A 17,924-nucleotide genomic window follows, 5' to 3' on the forward strand; every position below is an offset into this window, starting at 1 on the left:
GGTTACACAAACAGCAAGAGCGGTGACACAGACCTTCCAGACGCTTCAAAATGGATTCTGTGGCTCGCGTGTCGTCCGCCTTGGACCCAGGTGCGTTTCCATCGCCATGGACTCATCGTGGCTTCAATATACTGATCCCAATGCAACAGCTCGTGATCTCACAGCTGAGGCCGCGCAAGCGGTAGGTGTTGGTAGAGCTGTGCGAACTGGAGGACCATCGAAGGGCTTGTCCCACGCGAAGTTGAAGGCTCTACTCGACAGCAGAAGCGACCGCGAAATTCTCGATGGACTGAGAAGGGTTGTGGCAATGATCTATCAGAACAAGCCTTGCCTACCGTTCTTCTCTTCGGTGGTCAAGAACGTGGCTAATCCTAATATTGAAGTCAAGAAGCTCGTCTATATCTACTTGCTTCACTATGCTGAATCAGATCCGGACCTGGCTTTGTTGTCAGTCAACGCGATACAGAAGTCGCTCACCGACACGAACCCTCAAGTTCGTGCGCTGGCACTTCGTACTATGTCTGGTATGCGAGTGCCCGTTATCAGTCAGATAGTCTCGCTGGCCATCAAACGCGGCATCAGCGACATGAGTCCACACGTTCGAAAGGCCGCGGCGCTAGCGATACCAAAGTGCTACAACCTGGAACCGAATTCGTTGCCGCAACTCCTTGATTACCTTAGTATCCTTCTCGGAGACAAGCAATACTTTGTCGCTGGGCCAGCTGTCCAGGCTTTTCTGGAGATATGTCCGGACAGAACGGACCTCATACACAAACACTACCGTGGTCTGGTGCGCAAGCTTGTCGATATGGATGAATGGAGTCAGCTCGCGACGTTGAAAGTGTTAGCCAAGTACAGTCGACAATGTTTTCCTTATACGACCAAGAAGGTCACGCGAACTACGAGGAAAGGTTTCTACGAAGACGAGCCGGACGAGGTCGAAGATACCGATGACACTGTCCGTGTCCTCCAGCCAGATCTTGAAGCGCTTCTCAAAGCGGCTCAGAATTTACTCCAGTCTAGAAGCGCCGCGGTGATCACGTCAGTGGTTGCAACGTACCTCTATGTCGGAACAGCAGAATACCTGGAATCAGCTATCGGGCCATTACTCTCAGTCTTGCGGTCATCGCAGGAGACAGAGGAGATAGTGCTGCAGAATATGGTCGCTGTCGCACTAGAGCACCCAGCGTTGTTTGTGCCATGGCTGTCCCATTTCTTACTCGCTAGCGGTGACACGCCTAGCATTTGGACGCTGAAGCTTGAAATGCTGACTCTGATCTTTCCACATGGCTCTGCAAGCATACAAGCACTGATTCTGAATGAGCTTGAGCACTTCGCGCACTCAGCGTCGGTCGACAAGGTCCAAGAATCTGTCAGAGCAATTGGTCGTTGTGCTCAGACTTCTCCGTCGGCGTCGTCGAAATGTTTCCAGGTGCTATTGCAGCAAATTTCCCATTTCGATAATTTATTGGTCTCCGAGGTCCTCACTGTCATGCGCCATTTGATACAGCGAGACGCTGCATCACATCACAAGACGATTGTTCGACTCGCTCGAAATCTGGACAAAACATCCAGTCCTCAAGCCAGGGCCACTATAATTTGGCTAGTGGGCGAGTTTGCGGTTTTGGAAGGCCAGACGAATACGGGCGGCGTTGGTGCCAGCATCGCTCCAGACGTCCTGCGGATACTCGTGAAAGGCTTCAGCGAAGAAGTCGAGGAGGTCAAGATGCAGATCGTACTGCTCGCGGCGAAATGCTATCTCTTGTGGCTGCAACAGAACATTTCCAAAGACTCAGATGATGCCGATCCTCCATTGGAGATCACAGGACATGCAATCCCCAAATTATGGGACTACGTGCTTGTTCTGTCCCGATATGACACCTCATACGATCTGCGAGACCGTGCACGGCTCTTCAAAAACTTACTGAGCGAGCCGCGCGAAGTCCAGCTTGCAAGTCTGCTCCTACTTGCCCCGAAGCCAGTTCCTCACGTGCCATCCCCATCTGCAAACCGTAAAGGCTTGCTCATCGGCAGTACCTCACTTCTGTTCGGGCGCGATGAAATTGTTCTGCATGGCCTACCAGGCTACGAAGACTTGCCGCCCTGGGTGGAGACTGGAAATGAACCTGATCCAGAGCTGAGGGAGAACGACGTTGGACTAGGTGGGGCAGGGGACCAAAAGGCCGCTGCAACGGCTAGTAGCCGGCTTGAAGAAGCCATTAGAGAGCAGGGTCTTGCGCAGTCCGCTGCCGTGGGTCCTTCGAAGCCTGGCTCTGCTCTCAAGAATAAAGACAAGGCGCAAACTCTGGATGACTGGCTCGCAGAAAGTGAAGACGAAGAAAGCTCCGGATCTGGAGAGGAAGAAACTGGAAGTGAGGAAGACGACGGTGGAGAAGACGAGTCTGGTGACGAATTCGAGGACAGCGATGAAGACAGCGACGATGACCATGAAAGCGAACAACGCAAGGGCCTGATGACCTAAGATGATCCTTGACGATGCTTTTGGCGGAAACCCGAGGCACCACACCCAGAGCATTGGCATGACAGCAACGGTTCTGACCAGTACAACTACTGTTTCGCCGTCCAGTTCCCGACAAACTTCTGTTGTGTTGATTGACTGACTATCACGAGTACGATATGTTGGCGTCGACTACGAGAGTCTGGCCTCACCTACTAAGCCAGACCCTATTCTTGGCGATCCAGAACTTACTGGTGAGCTCAGGATCTTTGCAGTTGATACTGATCCCCTTACTAAGGCTGCAGAAGCGGATCACGTTCCGATGTGTCTCCATCATAAGGCAGCTGCGTGTATAATGAGTTTTTGGTTCGACTCGGCGGGCCTAAGTCAGCCAAGCCCGCCGAAGCCGTGCAAGGCACCATCTTAGCCTCGGCAAGCATATAACAGCAACATACTCCCCTAAGCAGTAAGATGCACGGACGAAACATTGGCAACATCGATCGTGCTGGTATCTTGAGATGCTCGGTGCAGCAGTGAAGAGCGTAGAGATCTAGAATGATGCAAACGCCTCGCTTGGTAGGGTTGGAAACAGAAACGAGTCGCAAGCCCCGCAAACACGAGGACTGCCCCTCCTCGAGCATTCGAGCAGGCAGAGCTGCTCGGCCGAAGCTCGCTGCGAATCAAAGCTGCTCCAGGGACAATTTGCAGACTTTCTGATCAGACGATGCGAGGTACACAGACATTGGAGTTGCAGGCATTGGCCTGCAGCACCTCGTGAACATGACCGATCGGGAATGTGGTGGGCTTGGCAGAACAGTCGGCGTCGCAGTTGACAACGCAATGGCTTACTGCAAATCTCAGGGACATCACTACAATGAGCCTGGTGGAAGCAATTGCTATCCCACGCGACGTCCGTTATGGCTAATAGACGCGTTCTCCAAGACAATTCCCACCGAATGGGACCACACCTTGTCACGATTAGTCAGTATGCAGGACGGCCCGCTGCACGATGGATTTGTATTTGGTGCCCACACTCTACAACATTTCGATCTGACTCAATCCTCCGAACCAAGCCGTCATAGAAGGCGGGCAACGTATATCAATGGGCACTCGATGTCGAGTCGGACCAGAACGTCCTCATTTGACTAAGTCATCACTGTTTGCGTAGCCATAACAGCACCGTGTTTCGAGATGGATGCCAAGGTGCCCCCTCGTCCGAGCTTGACAGGCAATGGAGAGCTCTCACCAGAAGAAATTAGTCTAGAAAGCAACGACGTCGTCAACGAAAAGGCTGTCCTTCGAAAGATCGACTGGCGATTGCTGCCATTAGTGGTAAAAACCCAAATCTCGACGACCAGCGGTGCCAACAAAGCTGACGGCAGTAGGTCGGCCTCCATGCCATCAGTCTCGTCGACAGGACAAATATCTCGGTCGCTCGCATCTCTGGTATGGATGAGGACCTCTCGCTCGATGTTGGCGCACGGGCGTCGATCGCCACGTCAACCTTTTTCATTGGATATATCTTGTTCAATATTCCGAGCAACGTTGTGATACGGATCGTTGGTGCCGCTCGATTCCTGGGCATCATCACCATTGCATGGGGGATTGCAACAATTGGCATTGGGGTCGTGACCACATGGGTTGCTGTTGCGATCCTGCGAAGCTTCCTCGGTGTCTTTGAGGCAGGGAACACGCCTGGGTGAGTCATGCCAGTCGATAATATTTGACCAGAGAGGATTACTGACCTGGCTGCTCGCATGTTTTCAGCTCAATATTTCTTGTCTCGGCATGGTACAAGCGATACGAAGTTCAAAAACGACTGGCTGTTTACTTCCTGGGCTCCTTGTTCATTCAAGGCTTTTCGAACATTTTCGCTTATGGTCTGGTGCAAATAGGGGATTATACGACTTACAAGGGTTGGAGATGGATTTACATAATTGAGGGTGCCATCACCGTGTTTCTGGGAATCATGGCTTACTTCTGGCTCATCGATTTTCCAGACTCGATTCGAACCAAATTTCTTACCGAAAAGGAAAAGGCTTTTGTGAACGACAGACTGGCACAAGAGCGAGGCACGGATGAGCATCACAACGTGACCTGGAACTCCATACGAGAGGATCTGAAGGATTGGAAGGTCTGGGCATGCGCATGGATTTACTTCAGTGCGACAATTGGCACGTACGCACTTGGGTTCTTCCTTCCCATCATACTGAAACGAAGTCTGGGCTTTTCTACAGCTGCCGCATTCTGCCTGGCAGGAGCGAGGGATACATTCGCCGTTATCGTCTCATTCACACTGTCCTGGCTGTCTGACAGGGTAAGGATGCGCGGACCGTTTGTCACCGGTCAAGCTGTCACCAGTATCATCGGGTTAGGCCTGCTAGCATGGACAAAGTCACCAGCGTCCAGACTTGTTGGGGCTTTCCTGGGCACAGCAGGGTCCAATGCAATCATTCCTTCGGCGCTTGCTTGGCAGGCGAACAACTGCAGGGAGGGAAGGAAGCGGAGCGTGGCGAGTGCCCTACAGGTGATGTGCGGAGCGACTGGTGGACTCGTAGCATCCTATATTCTACGTCAGCAGGTGAGTGCTTCTGCCCCCGTTTCCAGCCCTAGCACTGACACAATCCACAGGACGCCCCAGCATATGTCCCTGGTCTAACTACAATAATGACTGTGCAGAGCCTAACAGTTCTGCTCTCGATCTTTCTATCACGATGGTGTGGCAGATTGAACAAGCTAGCAGATGAAGGCAAGGTGGTTTTGGAAAAGATGGAGGGCTTCCGCTACTCGATGTAGCCAGAGCGGCATCACCTTATCAGGACGGATTCGTTGACGGAATGGCATAGGGCAGGCGCATTTGACAGATCCTCTAGGTCTTCTACTGTAACTTGTACAATAGCACCGCCCTTTTGAGCGAAAATTAACGTCCGCACCTTCCGCATTGACTGCTTACCTAATTGACCTTTGCTTACGAAATCCACGTGTCTCTGCTATTGACGCACCTCGACCAGTACTTCGAGGTGATCTTCGCAAGCAATCCTAGCTATAGGAACATAGAAAACGCATCAACTCCGCTCCCCTGCCGATCTCGGGAACTAGACGCCAAAAGCCGAACCATCTCGGAAGAACGCACCTGGGCAGCCTTAGCCTTAGGCCGTTATGCCACGTTGATGCCGGAAACATAGCGCCACACTGAACTTCTCGCACTCCAGGCCTATCCTTCTCATGGACTCTCGTCTTTGCTTCTCACTCAAATGATCTACCGCGTGGCTTGATGGAGGTCCACATTCATTGACCCTTCATCATGCTTGATGCCTCGGTGTCTGGCCATGCTCGATGTTCATAGAATATGCCGCGAAAGGCCGCAGTACTCGGGAAAAGGAACTCATCGACTCGCGGGCCAGAGCGCATGCTGCGAAACACGCATGGTCGTCGAAGCTACGAGGATCGCGGCGGTCTACGGGTGCTCCACGACGGGCAGACAGGACTGGTGAAGCTGAGTCTCAGAAATCAGAAAGTTCGACTACTACACCGGCTGCAACGCCCAGCGGGACGATCATCCCCATCCGCGCAGATCAATCGCCTCAGCAGGCACTCTCCCAGATCTCCCGATCGGAAGTTTCTCTCACCCCAGAAGAGAACTGGCAATTCGCACAGGCCTTATTTGGAGCGGTTCCTGCTCCAGTCAACTCATATCCAGTACCTCTTGACAACAACAAGATTCGTTCAATCGAGTACTTTCCAAAGTTGTGGTCGCGATGGGCCGCAGATGTCATACCCAATCACGAAGACCGCGAAGCAGCTACACAAGTCGCAGTAAGGAGTATCGTCCAGCGCTGCCTGACTGACGAGCTTCATATGAACGCATTCATGTCCTACGTCCTGCAGCGAGCGCCCAATGTCGACGCGACGAAAGTTACGCTGACTCAGAACGCTGTCAAGGCTCTTGTGGAGCTCCGGGCGCGCATTGAGGGAGGAATGGCTACTTTGGAGGAGGTCGTGTGGCCCATCATATTCCTGGCGCACTATGAGCTTTTCGGCTCGCAAACAGTATGGGCAGGCCGGGCTCATCTGAAAGCAATCGTCGAATTAGGTGGTATGGAGTATCTAGATGAGGTCACCAAGGTCTATCTGCGGCGACTGGACAGGGGCTGGTGGTCTGACTATCCGTCGATCTTCACGAAGCCGAGTTCTCCGCGTCCTGCGTGGGAGCCATTGATATCTGGCAATGTGACGGACAGTGCTGGTATTGGTTTTCTGGACCATGCTGACATCTTGGGCACAACGCTCACAAGACTGCTGCCCCTCGTGATCGACGCCGTCCGTGCCGGTATTCTTTGCAAAGAGCTCTGGGCACAGGGATCCGAAGATTCGGTCATGCAGAACAAAGTCATTCGCAGATGTCAGGACCTGATGGATACCCTCCGGGAACAGCTGCCCGCCAACTCCGAGAGGACAGCATGCATCTATCCTTCGATGATCTGGCTGCAGTATATGACTTGGGCCATGAGAGATCTCCTGACGAAAGCAAGCTCAGCTGTGGCAGCTTACCGGAACATCACCAGCCACGCGCACCCGAACTTGCTGCGATGCGTCGAACAAAGTTCCCAATGCTATGAACTGCTATTGTGGGCAGCTATGGTGGGGATCACAACTGCCTCCGACGTGAACGACAGGGTCAGATATGCACGACGAGCACTAATCCTAGCAAGTGTCGCTGATGTCTTTGATCTGAAAAGCTGTCTACAGAAGTTCGTTTGGTTCGAAGAGTGCCCCATCATCGACTGGGAGTTGATATGTGCTGCATGTGATGAGGCGGTCAGGTCGGATAGCACTTTGGCAACAAGTTGGTGGCTAGCAACTCGGGCAGTCCTTATGTCGACTCCGAGTCCTGCTATCGCGCTGCTCGAGCCTGGGTGATGCTAGCATACAGTAGTGAAATCAAAAGCTTTTTGAATATGGACAACTTGTATAGGCGCGAGTCCGTTTGATCTTCGCGCATGCCCAGCATGGTACGTTTAGCAAATATATCTGCCTGCCAGATTCACTTTGCCAGACTAGGGTCCTCTCTTTACCGCTGGAACACTGACCGCGGGTCAGATATGATGGAATCCTAGGCAACGCACCATCATGAATAATCTGACAGCAGATGAGAGCATAGGAAAACATCGGCACTCGTGGTATACTGTTGCTTGTCAACCGGCTTGCGCTTGTCTATTGGCCCAAGCTAAAGCCTACAGAATTGCTTATTTTACCTTCTTCGTATTTGCCTCGTGGCCCATGCCGCCCGCCGACTTTTATTTTTGCATGCAGATCTCCAATTGCAGGATCGACATCATTCCGAGGTTGCTTTCTCGATCTCGTGAGCTTGACGCTGCACCTCGAGTCACCACTGGAAATCCTCGCCCTAGCTGTAGTGCATGCGCGGCTCGTCCTGCCCCTGTCACTACCTGTTGAAATGCATTGAGCCTTTCCCATAACGGACGTGAGGCGTCAGGTCTCTCGGAGGTTCTCTTCCCGCCCTCCGACCGCGTGCACTCTCCACACACCGTATTCCCAGGAAAATGCCCATCCTCAACACCCAGCCCTCCCAGCCCATAGCCTTCGCAATCGCAGCCTCTATAGGCGCTATAGCAGCCACGACCGTCATCTTTGGCTCTCTTGCCATCCGCCGACGCATCGCGACAGACGACCTGAAAGCATCGATCCCAGAAATTTCCGAGACGCATCAAGCAATACAATTGACAGAGTTTGGCGCGGCTGCTCGTCGGAAGAGCTCTACTGTAGCGGCGGGCGCTAGCAGTGATGAGACACGAGCGGCGAAAGTCGCGGCACGGGCGCGGAGGGGCGAGTATGATGAGGCGCTGGTGCTGGAGCAGCTGGCGAGGAATCGAGTGTTCCTGGGCGATGAGGGTCTGAAGAAAGTCAGAGGTGCTTGTGTTGTAGTGGTGGGACTAGGTGGCGTCGGCAGTCATGCTGTGGCGGCACTGGCGAGGTCGGGTGTAGAGAGGATTCGGGTGGTGGATTTCGATCAGGTCACGTTGAGCAGTCTGAACCGGCATGCACTGGCCACGGGTGCGGATGTGGGCAGTCCGAAGGTGCAGGTTGTCAGGAAGCGATTGGAGGCGATCGTACCGTGGGTGAGGGTGGATGCGAGGAACGAGCTGCTTAAGGCGGAGAGTGCAGATCGATTACTGGGCGACTGGAATTACGAATTGAGGAGTGGGGAAGAGGACGAGGATAGGAAGGTCGACTGGGTTGTGGACGCGATTGACAACATCGACACGAAAGTGGAATTGTTGAAGTACTGTTACGATCGAGGGATCAAGGTCATCAGTGCTATGGGAGCTGGCATCAAGAGCGACCCAACCAGGGTCATGGTCAGTGATATCAGTGCGAGTTTCGAGGACCCGCTATCATCAAGCACGCGTAGGAGGCTGCGGATACTGGGCATTAGAGACGGCATCCCGGTAGTATTCTCCTCCGAGAAGCCAGGCGAGGGGAAGGCACAGCTGCAGCCCGTGGCGGAGAAAGAGGTTGAGAAGGGCGATGTTGGTGGGCTCGGCGTGCTCCCGGACTTCAGAGTCAGGATCTTGCCGGTGCTGGGAACGATGCCCGCCGTGTTCGGCTACACTGCAGCAAACCACGTGCTATGCAGTCTTGCCGGCTACCCAATGGAGTATCGAGTTGGCGACAGAGGTCGAGACAAGATGTATGACGGTATTTTGTCTAGCCTCCAGGGTACTGCGGAACGCTTGGTGCGAGGAGAGGGCGCAGACAGCGTCGGTCTTCGGTTACCTGTCAGCAAGGACGATGTTTCCTACCTAGTAGAGGAAGTATTCCGTGGGCGGAGCGTTGTTTCAGGTCTGTCTACTCGGCTGGCTCTCGTGCCATGGAAAGCTGACGGTGGCTTCGCCTCCCTGGTCTCCAATGAGCCTGGTCAAAAGTATATGAAATTGAGCATCGCAGACTTGGTGCTGATGACGAAAGAAGAGGCACAAAGGCATGAGAAGGAAGTGCTCGGAGCCAAGATAGATCCAGAGGAATACTACGATTCAGACGTGGTGAAGGTTGTTGGCAAAAGGCGGAAAGAGGAGGAGTACTACTCTCGATACAGGTGATTCTTTGACTGCCTGCTGGACCGCAGCAGTCCTATACTCACGATGCCCACAGTCTCCAGGGCTGGGACCCGAGACAAGCGAGCAACTAAAAAGTTCAGAGTCTCACACCAAGAACGGCCAGTGTACGATATGATTGACTACAGCTTACCACCAACATCTTTGCTCGGGTGACTTCTCAACCCATCAGAATTATCCTCCAGCCGTTTCCACCTAACCACAAGCACTCTTTCCAACCCGTCCGGTCCTATCACCATCGGACCTTCTGGCGCGAGCGTCAAGTATCGGCTGCCGTCATTCTCGTCGGTGATCTTCATCAATCGGCGCTGCACATCACCTCTCAATGCAGACAAATTCGAGTCTCGCATTTGATGGTGCAAGAGAGGTCCTTTTTCGTCGCCAGCTTCGTCAAGCCAGAATGCTCCTGTGTAGGCGATATACGGCTGAGCTGCAGTCGAAGATGGCTCCGGGTTGCAGAGTTGGGCGCTCATGTAGCCGTCGGACGTGTACCTGGGCGACAGTCAGTATATCTAGGGTGAGGTATGGACATGGGAGAGCCGTTGCGCTCGATCTCGTACATGATGATGCCCGTGGCGTTGGGGCCCATTGGATGGTAGATGTCCGAAGGATCCTTGGGAAGGTAGGCATAATATGATTCCAGCGACCATGAGCCTGTAAGCTGGGAGCGCAGACTTTTTGGCCGCTCCATCATGCGGCTAGCTTGTCGTGCTGTATTCTCAACGAGCCGGAATCTATTTTGCTTGCGATCCACGTCCTGAGTCCCAGGCGCCAGTGAGCTGAGGCAGGTAGGGCCTCAGATGCTCCTGTTGATGAAGCCTGATTGTGTATGTCCTGCCAAACTTCAGGTGCTTCTATGCTGGGAAAGCACGACTGTAAATATTTGAGGTAAGCACTGGCAGTGTCCTGAGGTTCCATTTCCCCGCAGTTCAAGCCGAAGTGCAATGGAGATCGCCAGAGTTCATGTCAACGCATGCATTTGATGTCCATGATACTGGATAGCCGAACATCACGACGTACCGCTTCTCGAGGCCGAGGTTAGCAAGATTTTCTGGGGATGATGCACTTTCGCTGGCAATGGCTCACAGCTCAAATGACTATAGCAAGCTGCTTCAGCCAGAGCGATTTCAAGAGTACCGACCATGACTGAGGTCAAAATCACCAACGCAGATATTGGTAAGTCCAAAGCTGCCAAGAAACAGTGACCAACCGCCTCCTCACAGCCTCGGCACTGGTTTCGCTGAGACACTTTTGATGACAGGAGACAAACTACGCGGTAAGACCGCCATAGTCACTGGTGGCTCATCGGGCATAGGTCAAGGCATCGTTCACTACCTCACTGGAGCAGGGTGCAGGGTCCTCATCGGCGACCTACAGCCTCCGACCTCCCCCATTGAGGGACCAATATACCACAAGACCGATGCAGGCGACTGGGACAGCCTTCTAGCATTATTCAAGAAAGCTGAATCGATTTTTCCCAATGGCCGGATTGACATCGTCGTGCCCAATGCTGGCTTCGGCGACCGGGGCGACTTCTTTGACCACAAGCATCCGAATGGCGACCCAATCAAGCCGGAGTTCAACTGCATGAAGGTCACGCTGGTGGGCCAGATGTACACGGTAAAGCTCGCGATGCACTTCATGCGCAAGCAACGCCCGCAAGGCGGCGTCATCGTGTCAACCGTCTCGCGTAGCGGCTATGATTGTCAAAGTATCCCTGTATACGCCGTTTCCAAGCACGGCATGATCGGCCTCATGCGTGGTCTGCGCAACCAGACGCCGCACTGGAACATCCGCATCAACTCAATCGCACCGCATGTAACAGACACGGCGGCAGTGAGGAGTCTGCCGACACTGGTGCCGGATCTGTTGAGGGTTGGCATCCCAGTGAGCACGGTTGAAGAGACGGCAAGGGCGGCTGCGTTCTTGGCGGCGAATGAGAGCTATAATGGTTGTACGATAAGTATCATGGGAAGTGAGTATCGAGAGCTGGAGAGCGGAGTGGAGAGGCACAAGAAGGACGTTATGGGCGATGATCCGAGGTTTCGGATGAACGAGGAGCAGCAGGCGGTCATGGGTAAGTGGAGTGAGAGAGAGTAGCACAGCCAAACGAGACTGACTGAAAGACCAGATAACATCTTTCCTGCTGCGTCGAAGTGGTGACTCTGGGACGCATCCTGACGCTTTCCAGAGTCTTGAAGTATGTATTGCGAGACTACTGATTTGCTCCCAAACCAGCATATGAAAAATGATCAGGATGGGCGCACCCCGAGGGGCTTCCGGGCTCAGAAGTCATTCGGATTCGGATTTTCTCAGAAGACTCTGTGTACTTTTAGGAGAAGGTACTACTTATGAGGGAGAGATGCTATCGAAAGCGAATGTTGATATTTCGCTATACTATGCTAATGCTTGTCTACGAAGCCTCTTCCCCTACCTTGCATAAGTCATAAAAGTGGCCCCCTTTGAGCCAAAAAGATACTCCTCGCTATGACAGCCGTGCGCTCCGTGGAATAAAATGCATTGGTCCCGTGGAAGATGATGCAACCATTTCGCCTAAGCCGTGCATGCTCCCATTGCGCCTCTAGCCATTCCTAGTCCCTGCGAAAGACTGGCGCCCGTACCCTCGAAAACGCCTCCGCTGACGACCCAAGAATACTCTGCCTCATGGACCTCAAGCCACGATGTGAGACATTCATCGCAGTCATCACCACCATCCCCCTACCGGCGGGGATCATTCCACATGCCTCCAAGCCAGCCCATTACACGATTAACGTTATCATAACCACCAGCTGCAGGTACCTGACCCTGACCATGTTGCGGCGGTACTGCAGGAGGACCTGGCAGAGGAGGATAGACTCGCTGCGGCCCGGCATACAATCCGTTGAACCTGTCGAAGAGACCTGGACCCTGTACGTTGGGAGCGGCAGGAGGGACCGCATTCATCGGAGGCATCGCTTGTTGGCCGTTCACGACTCGTTGAGCCTGCTGTCGTATCTGATTCATCCCCCCTGCTTGTTGGTTCACCACAGGAGCAGGTCGGGGCTGCCAATCAATCCGGTTAAATGCGTCCACGTCGTCCAGAAGAGCATCGAGCTGATGCCTATGCGCTGCGTCTGGCTCAAATTGAGCCCAATCGAAACCGTTCCGACCTAGCTGATTACCTACTGGTGGGGGCACGACATTCAGTGGACGCTGAACCGCCGGAGGCGCGACTTTCTTTGGCTTGCCTGTCTCAATCTGTAGCTTCTTCTCGTCGAGATCACCGTCCTCTGCTTTGGCCTTCCGGATTGCATCGAGTTCAGCTGCGTCAGCTTCCGCATCGTGAAGCGCTGCTGTATTGTTGTCGTAGAGCGCGCATTTACTGCCAGGTTTGTTGAAGTGGTCGTACCCAACTTTCGTGATGTCGATTTTGCAGATGTAGCACATCAGACAGTTGCACTTTGTGCAAAGCATCTTGTTGCAACCAAGCTCTTTGATGATTTTGACGTTGCACCTTGGACAAGGTCTGAGCACACTGGCTGTTCTGGCCTCTTCAACGAGATGCCTAGCTGATAGCCCGCGGTCGGCCTTGAACTCCTGGCAGCTTTGTGGAGTGTGATCGTCCTCTTTGCATGTGCGACAGGAAGAACGCCCGCAGTCCGGGTTAAAGCACTTGAAGACTGGGTTGGTCTCCACTGCATCAAGGATCGCCTTGAAGTCGCAGTGAGGACACTCCTCAAGGCCTTCGATTCCGGCCGCCGTGATCTCAGCCTGTTGCTGGTTGAACGCGAGGCGATCCATGGTCTTGAGTGACACAGCTTTGCCGATCCCCTCAGTATCCAGGTTGGCATCACAGCCATCCCCATGCTGACACTTCATCTCGAATTTCATGTCACCGACTTGGGTTTCGGCGAGCTGATTCACGCAAGAGTAGCAGAAAAGATGCGCCTCGTCAGCTAGACATGACACAGTGCGATTTAGCGGGATCTCTGAATCGAAACATATCTGGCAGTCAACAAGCGCACCACTTTTGCGGTGCAACTCTAGGTTATCGACCTCCTGCTTCTCTTTGGCCTCCTTCTGCGTGCTTCGAATAGTTTCGCGTTCGATATGCTGCTTGGCCGCTCCAATTTCGTTGACCCAATGCCCATATGTGTCTGGATTGCGAGTGAAGTTTGGCGATTGCTGATACTTCTTCTCGGTCTGAGTTCGTTGCTGCTTCAATCTCCGATAGGGGCGTGTCGATCTGTCGGATTGATAATAGTTCTGCTCAGCTTCGTGCAGGTGAAGATACGAGTCGTAGATCGCTCGCTTGTCGCGAACAATTCTGGAGATATGATGTGTAGGAACGTGTGGGAACTCCTCAGCAAGCAGAAGAATGGCCTCTGTGAGATAGAAATAGTTGTCGCGAGCTTCTTTTTTGACCGGTATAGTGACGCCCGTGCCATCAGCTGCCGGTTGCTCTTTCACAATCTTCTGCTTCGGACGCTTCGGGTACGAATCCAATTCCAGAATTCTATTCAGGATAACGTGCGCCAGTTCGTCGTTGGATTGACCAGCTGGCATGGCGTAGGCATCGATACGGCCCTCCACGAAAGTCTGACAGATGTCTGGAATGACCTGTTCGACTTGCTCTAACACTCGTTGCTTGATCTTCTCGGTCCTCTCGAGGTTTGGGTCGGTCTCGTGGCGTGCTCTCTTATCTAGTCTGCCCTGGAAAGCTCTGCAGATCTCGCTATGTCCCTCGATTGTGCCTAAAGCCACGGGAAATCTTTCATAGCCAGGACCGTTGTACATATCGATCTTGAGCGTTGTGTCATAGTACCAAGGTCTCCGCTCTTCGGTCTCGGTTCGGTTTCGCTTGATCGGCACACTTGTACTAGGTCCAGGTGTTGAGCGGACCTTCGACTTACGCGATAGGGCCCCGTCGCCTCCAAATGAATGGCCTGGCGCATATTCGGGGAGTTCTTGAACGGAATCCGTGTCAGATGCGACACCTTGATTTAAATGCTGCGCGAGATGATCGGTCCCACCCGTGGCGAAAGAAGCTCTCGTATGTGATATGTCGAAGGCCTTGCGCAAAGGAGGAATCTGATCCGTATCCCGTCGAGTAGTCTGTCTGCCAGGCGTGTCGTCCTGACTAGTAGCCCGCTGTTTGCCGTTGCCTGTGTATGGTCGCACAGCCTCCGCCAGTGGCTCGTCGTCCGAGTCCGATTCTATGAGAAAAGCGTAGTGACGATTCGTGGCACCAGGTGCAGTCGATGGCGTTGTGCGTCTGTCGGACTGTCGGCGCTGAGAGGCTACCGTTGGCTGGCGATACCTTGGGACCACTGATGATCGCCGTTCGGCTCGGTCAAGCGAAGGACTGTAGTCATCGTCGCTGTCAGATATCTCAACGGGTCTCTGATTTGAACCACTCATATCGTGCCGCGACTGCTGAGTACCGCGTCTGCGCTGGCTGCGCGTCTCACGGTCACCAGACACTCGCAGATCTTTGAACAATCTAGTCACGGGATCAGTGATTCGAATCTTGTGTGGTTGAGGCATATCAAGAAGATGGAAAGCTGTTTATGAACGCAACAATAGCAGCGAAGCTGATGGACAAGACACACAAAGGCAGAAGTAAAGACGACAACTCACCTGGAACAACTGCGGCATGAAGTGTTGAAGGATTCCCATGCGGGCCTCTGGGGCTGTACCGTGCCAAAGCATGTGGGTGAAGGGCTGAAAGTTCACAGAATACTTCTGCTTGTTGCAACTAAGGCTAGTTAGATCTGAAAGGAAAGACCTTTCAGTGCTTTAGCAGGCGCGCGCTAGCAGTACTGCGAACGCGAACGCCCCCCAAGGGCAAGGCACACTGATCGAAGTTGAAGCGATGGCAAGATAGCGTGAAGCTGCAAGGTGAAGTCAAGTCGTTGCCTTGCTTGCTCTTGCCCCGCCTCAGGCTGAGGTTCATGAGCACAGTGATATCCGGAATGTCTAAATCGTTCAGGTGATGGAGATTTGGGAAAGCTCTGTTGCCTTTGTCGGGCAGGCTTGTGGTGACTTCCGTCAAGAGAATCCCGACCTGTTCATCATCGCGTTCAACAGGGAAGCAAGGGAAAGTACTGGATCATAAGTGAACCGTATTCGTCGCTCCTATCTGAGACTTCGGGACTGGATGGTGATTTAGGTGACCGGTCACCTGCGCCCGGGCGTCTGCCTAGGCTATGCATGCGATAGAATCAAACATTGCACGAACATCCACAGAACTTCAGCTTGACACACCGGTCTGCGTCCAAGTATATTTACAAGAGCTGTCCGATGCCAGCCTCGGACGCTACTAAATGGCAAGCAAACTGCTCTTTTGCTTTCTTCGATGATGCTCCCTCATTTCCCTCCCGGCGGTAGGTCTCGCGTATCTCCTGGCGCTTATACTACCTCAGATTAGCACGAACGGTGGAACTTCGGCGGCTATTCGCGGCTGGCCCTTGCAGCGACCTCACGGCTCGTGACATGTGCTCGACCTCTCATCAATTTTCCTTGACAAAGACTTCATCTGACGATCCCTTTTCCGGACAGTTTCTTAGTTTTTGTGGTCCACACTGTGGTAACGGGGACATCGCTACCCCGGATTTCATCGTCGCGCTTGCGTCGTGGCAGCAACAACCGTCAGAGTGGTAAATGCGCGCCTTGTGATGACACATCTGCTCCATTTCGTGCCGTGAAGTGGTCTCAAATATACCATCTTCAATCCTGTCCCTACAGACTCTAGACCGACTATTCGTTTTGTGTAATCTTTGGGCAGGCTGATTTGTAGCAGCTTTTACTTCCCCAGCCTCGATTTTGTACTCAATCATGGCGATCTCGGTCACGAACAATGACGGACCTATCGACCTGCCGCCTCCAGTCGACTCGGCGCAGCTTCCACCTTCGAACGACGACGACATCGAGCTAGTGATCGCTACGTTCTCTGAGCATATGCAGACCTCTCGGCTCAACGGGAACGAATGGAGAGGTCCTTTGACGATCGAGCAGTATCTGAAAAGAGAGAAGCATCTCCTAGCACAAGATCTCACCAAAGATGGAAAAGAGGTAGCATGGCTGCTGACATCGTCCCGTCTGCCGCTCGATCAGGATGGCAACAGGTCGATTCTAGCATCGTGTGAAACGATACCAATGCAGGCTTACTGTGCACAAAACGGAAAGTTGAAAGAAGTCCTCATTCATGGCATTGGATCGGTCTTCACCCGTTCTGAGCACAGAGGCAAGTCGTACGCGTCACGCATGATGACCGAGCTTGGAAAGAAGCTCGAGACATTCCAGCAGCACAACGGCGACCGGAGCCCATTTTCCGTCCTCTACTCCGACATTGGCCAGAAGTTCTACTCTCGATTCGGTTGGCAGGCTTTCGCTTCGACACACATTCACCTTGCAGCGATGACCGATGGCGACTATCAACACTTTAGCAAAGACCTACCTGCCGTTACCGACTTGATGGCGGACGATCTTTCCTCCATTCCTGCGACCGACTATCTGAAAGATGACCTCATCTCCGTTTCCAGGTCCAATCCTGCAAGACTATCGTCGCTGTGGCGCCTGATTTGCCCCATTTCGGGTGGCACCATGCACGAGAGAACTTTGTCTCAAAGGCCTTGGGCCGACCTCTGCCCAAAGTGAAAGGCGCCATTCATAGAGAATCGGGGATTGCTGTCATTTGGACCAGAACGTACGCTGCGTCCAGAGAAGGCTCGATGCTTCACATTCTACATGTAGCTATGCCACCTGCAGCGCGTGAGAGCCCTGGCGCACAGGAGATCCTGGAGGCCTTGTTATTGCGTGCTCAGCAGGAAGCAAGTGTATCAGAGATGCCAGCAGGTGTCGAATTGTGGGATCCTTCTGAGGTTGTGATTTCAGCCGCCAGGAAGCTCAGAAGCGACAAAGGCGATGACCTGCAAGTCGTTCAACGCGATCAAGAACATATTTGCAGTCTGCGTTGGACGAGTGTCGACGCGGACCCATCAGATGTGGTATGGATGAGCAGAGCCAAGTATGCGTGGTGTTGATACACATCGCGTTCCACTTGGCGAGCATCACAGCAGAGCATGACCAGTCACCTTGTGCCGTACGCCTTGGGCTTTCCCGGCGTGTTGGGCGCAGCAGACAACATTCGGCGACGAGTGACGTTGTGGTCACGATCTTTGAGGACAATGTCTCTGAAGTATACAAATTGGATGGGAAAGGTTAAACTTGCCACAGCAAGATGCCCACAGCGGCTTGAGTCATTCGTGACAAAAATACATGTATAAATGCAACAGTACTGCTTAGATCCTGGTCGCAGACATGACGATGAAGACTTCTGTGCCTGACTT

The 17,924-nt window shown here is 53.2% G+C and overlaps 8 protein-coding genes across 8 annotated transcripts; 6 read left to right on the plus strand and 2 right to left on the minus strand.

Moving 5' to 3' along the window:
- Positions 1–50: 50 nt before the first annotated feature.
- Positions 51–2,482, plus strand: AB675_1344 (AP-3 complex subunit beta-2; the record flags this gene model as incomplete). Its single annotated transcript, XM_018141225.1, has 2 exons — positions 51–90; positions 150–2,482. 2 exons carry the CDS (start codon positions 51–53, stop codon positions 2,480–2,482), a joined length of 2,373 nt encoding a protein of 790 aa, XP_017995055.1.
- A 1,167-nt stretch (positions 2,483–3,649) lies between these two features.
- AB675_1345 (putative transporter) lies at positions 3,650–5,254 on the plus strand (the record flags this gene model as incomplete). Its single annotated transcript, XM_018141226.1, has 4 exons — positions 3,650–3,790; positions 3,844–4,157; positions 4,226–5,039; positions 5,090–5,254. The coding sequence occupies 4 exons, from the start codon at positions 3,650–3,652 to the stop codon at positions 5,252–5,254; spliced, it is 1,434 nt and encodes a 477-aa protein (XP_017995114.1).
- Positions 5,255–5,794: 540 nt separating this feature from the next.
- On the plus strand, positions 5,795–7,378 carry AB675_1346 (uncharacterized protein; the record flags this gene model as incomplete). Its single annotated transcript, XM_018141227.1, has 1 exon — positions 5,795–7,378. One exon carries the CDS (start codon positions 5,795–5,797, stop codon positions 7,376–7,378), a length of 1,584 nt encoding a protein of 527 aa, XP_017995069.1.
- Positions 7,379–8,022: 644 nt separating this feature from the next.
- AB675_1347 (tRNA threonylcarbamoyladenosine dehydratase 2) lies at positions 8,023–9,579 on the plus strand (the record flags this gene model as incomplete). Its single annotated transcript, XM_018141228.1, has 1 exon — positions 8,023–9,579. One exon carries the CDS (start codon positions 8,023–8,025, stop codon positions 9,577–9,579), a length of 1,557 nt encoding a protein of 518 aa, XP_017995067.1.
- Positions 9,580–9,716: 137 nt separating this feature from the next.
- Positions 9,717–10,285, minus strand: AB675_1348 (uncharacterized protein; the record flags this gene model as incomplete). The annotated part of the gene is made up of 2 exons (XM_018141229.1): positions 9,717–10,086; positions 10,125–10,285. The coding sequence occupies 2 exons, from the start codon at positions 10,283–10,285 to the stop codon at positions 9,717–9,719; spliced, it is 531 nt and encodes a 176-aa protein (XP_017995086.1).
- Positions 10,286–10,736: 451 nt separating this feature from the next.
- On the plus strand, positions 10,737–11,757 carry AB675_1349 (5'-hydroxyaverantin dehydrogenase; the record flags this gene model as incomplete). The annotated part of the gene is made up of 3 exons (XM_018141230.1): positions 10,737–10,770; positions 10,856–11,671; positions 11,726–11,757. The coding sequence occupies 3 exons, from the start codon at positions 10,737–10,739 to the stop codon at positions 11,755–11,757; spliced, it is 882 nt and encodes a 293-aa protein (XP_017995078.1).
- A 555-nt stretch (positions 11,758–12,312) lies between these two features.
- On the minus strand, positions 12,313–14,994 carry AB675_1350 (E3 ubiquitin-protein ligase; the record flags this gene model as incomplete). The annotated part of the gene is made up of 1 exon (XM_018141232.1): positions 12,313–14,994. The coding sequence occupies one exon, from the start codon at positions 14,992–14,994 to the stop codon at positions 12,313–12,315; it is 2,682 nt and encodes an 893-aa protein (XP_017995093.1).
- Positions 14,995–16,410: 1,416 nt separating this feature from the next.
- On the plus strand, positions 16,411–17,232 carry AB675_1351 (uncharacterized protein; the record flags this gene model as incomplete). Its single annotated transcript, XM_018141233.1, has 1 exon — positions 16,411–17,232. The coding sequence occupies one exon, from the start codon at positions 16,411–16,413 to the stop codon at positions 17,230–17,232; it is 822 nt and encodes a 273-aa protein (XP_017995088.1).
- Between the last annotated feature and the right edge of the window lie 692 nt (positions 17,233–17,924).

This window comes from Cyphellophora attinorum (genome assembly GCF_001299255.1).
Source record: "Cyphellophora attinorum strain CBS 131958 chromosome Unknown Contig44, whole genome shotgun sequence".
Classification (NCBI taxonomy): Eukaryota; Fungi; Ascomycota; class Eurotiomycetes; order Chaetothyriales; family Cyphellophoraceae; genus Cyphellophora; species Cyphellophora attinorum.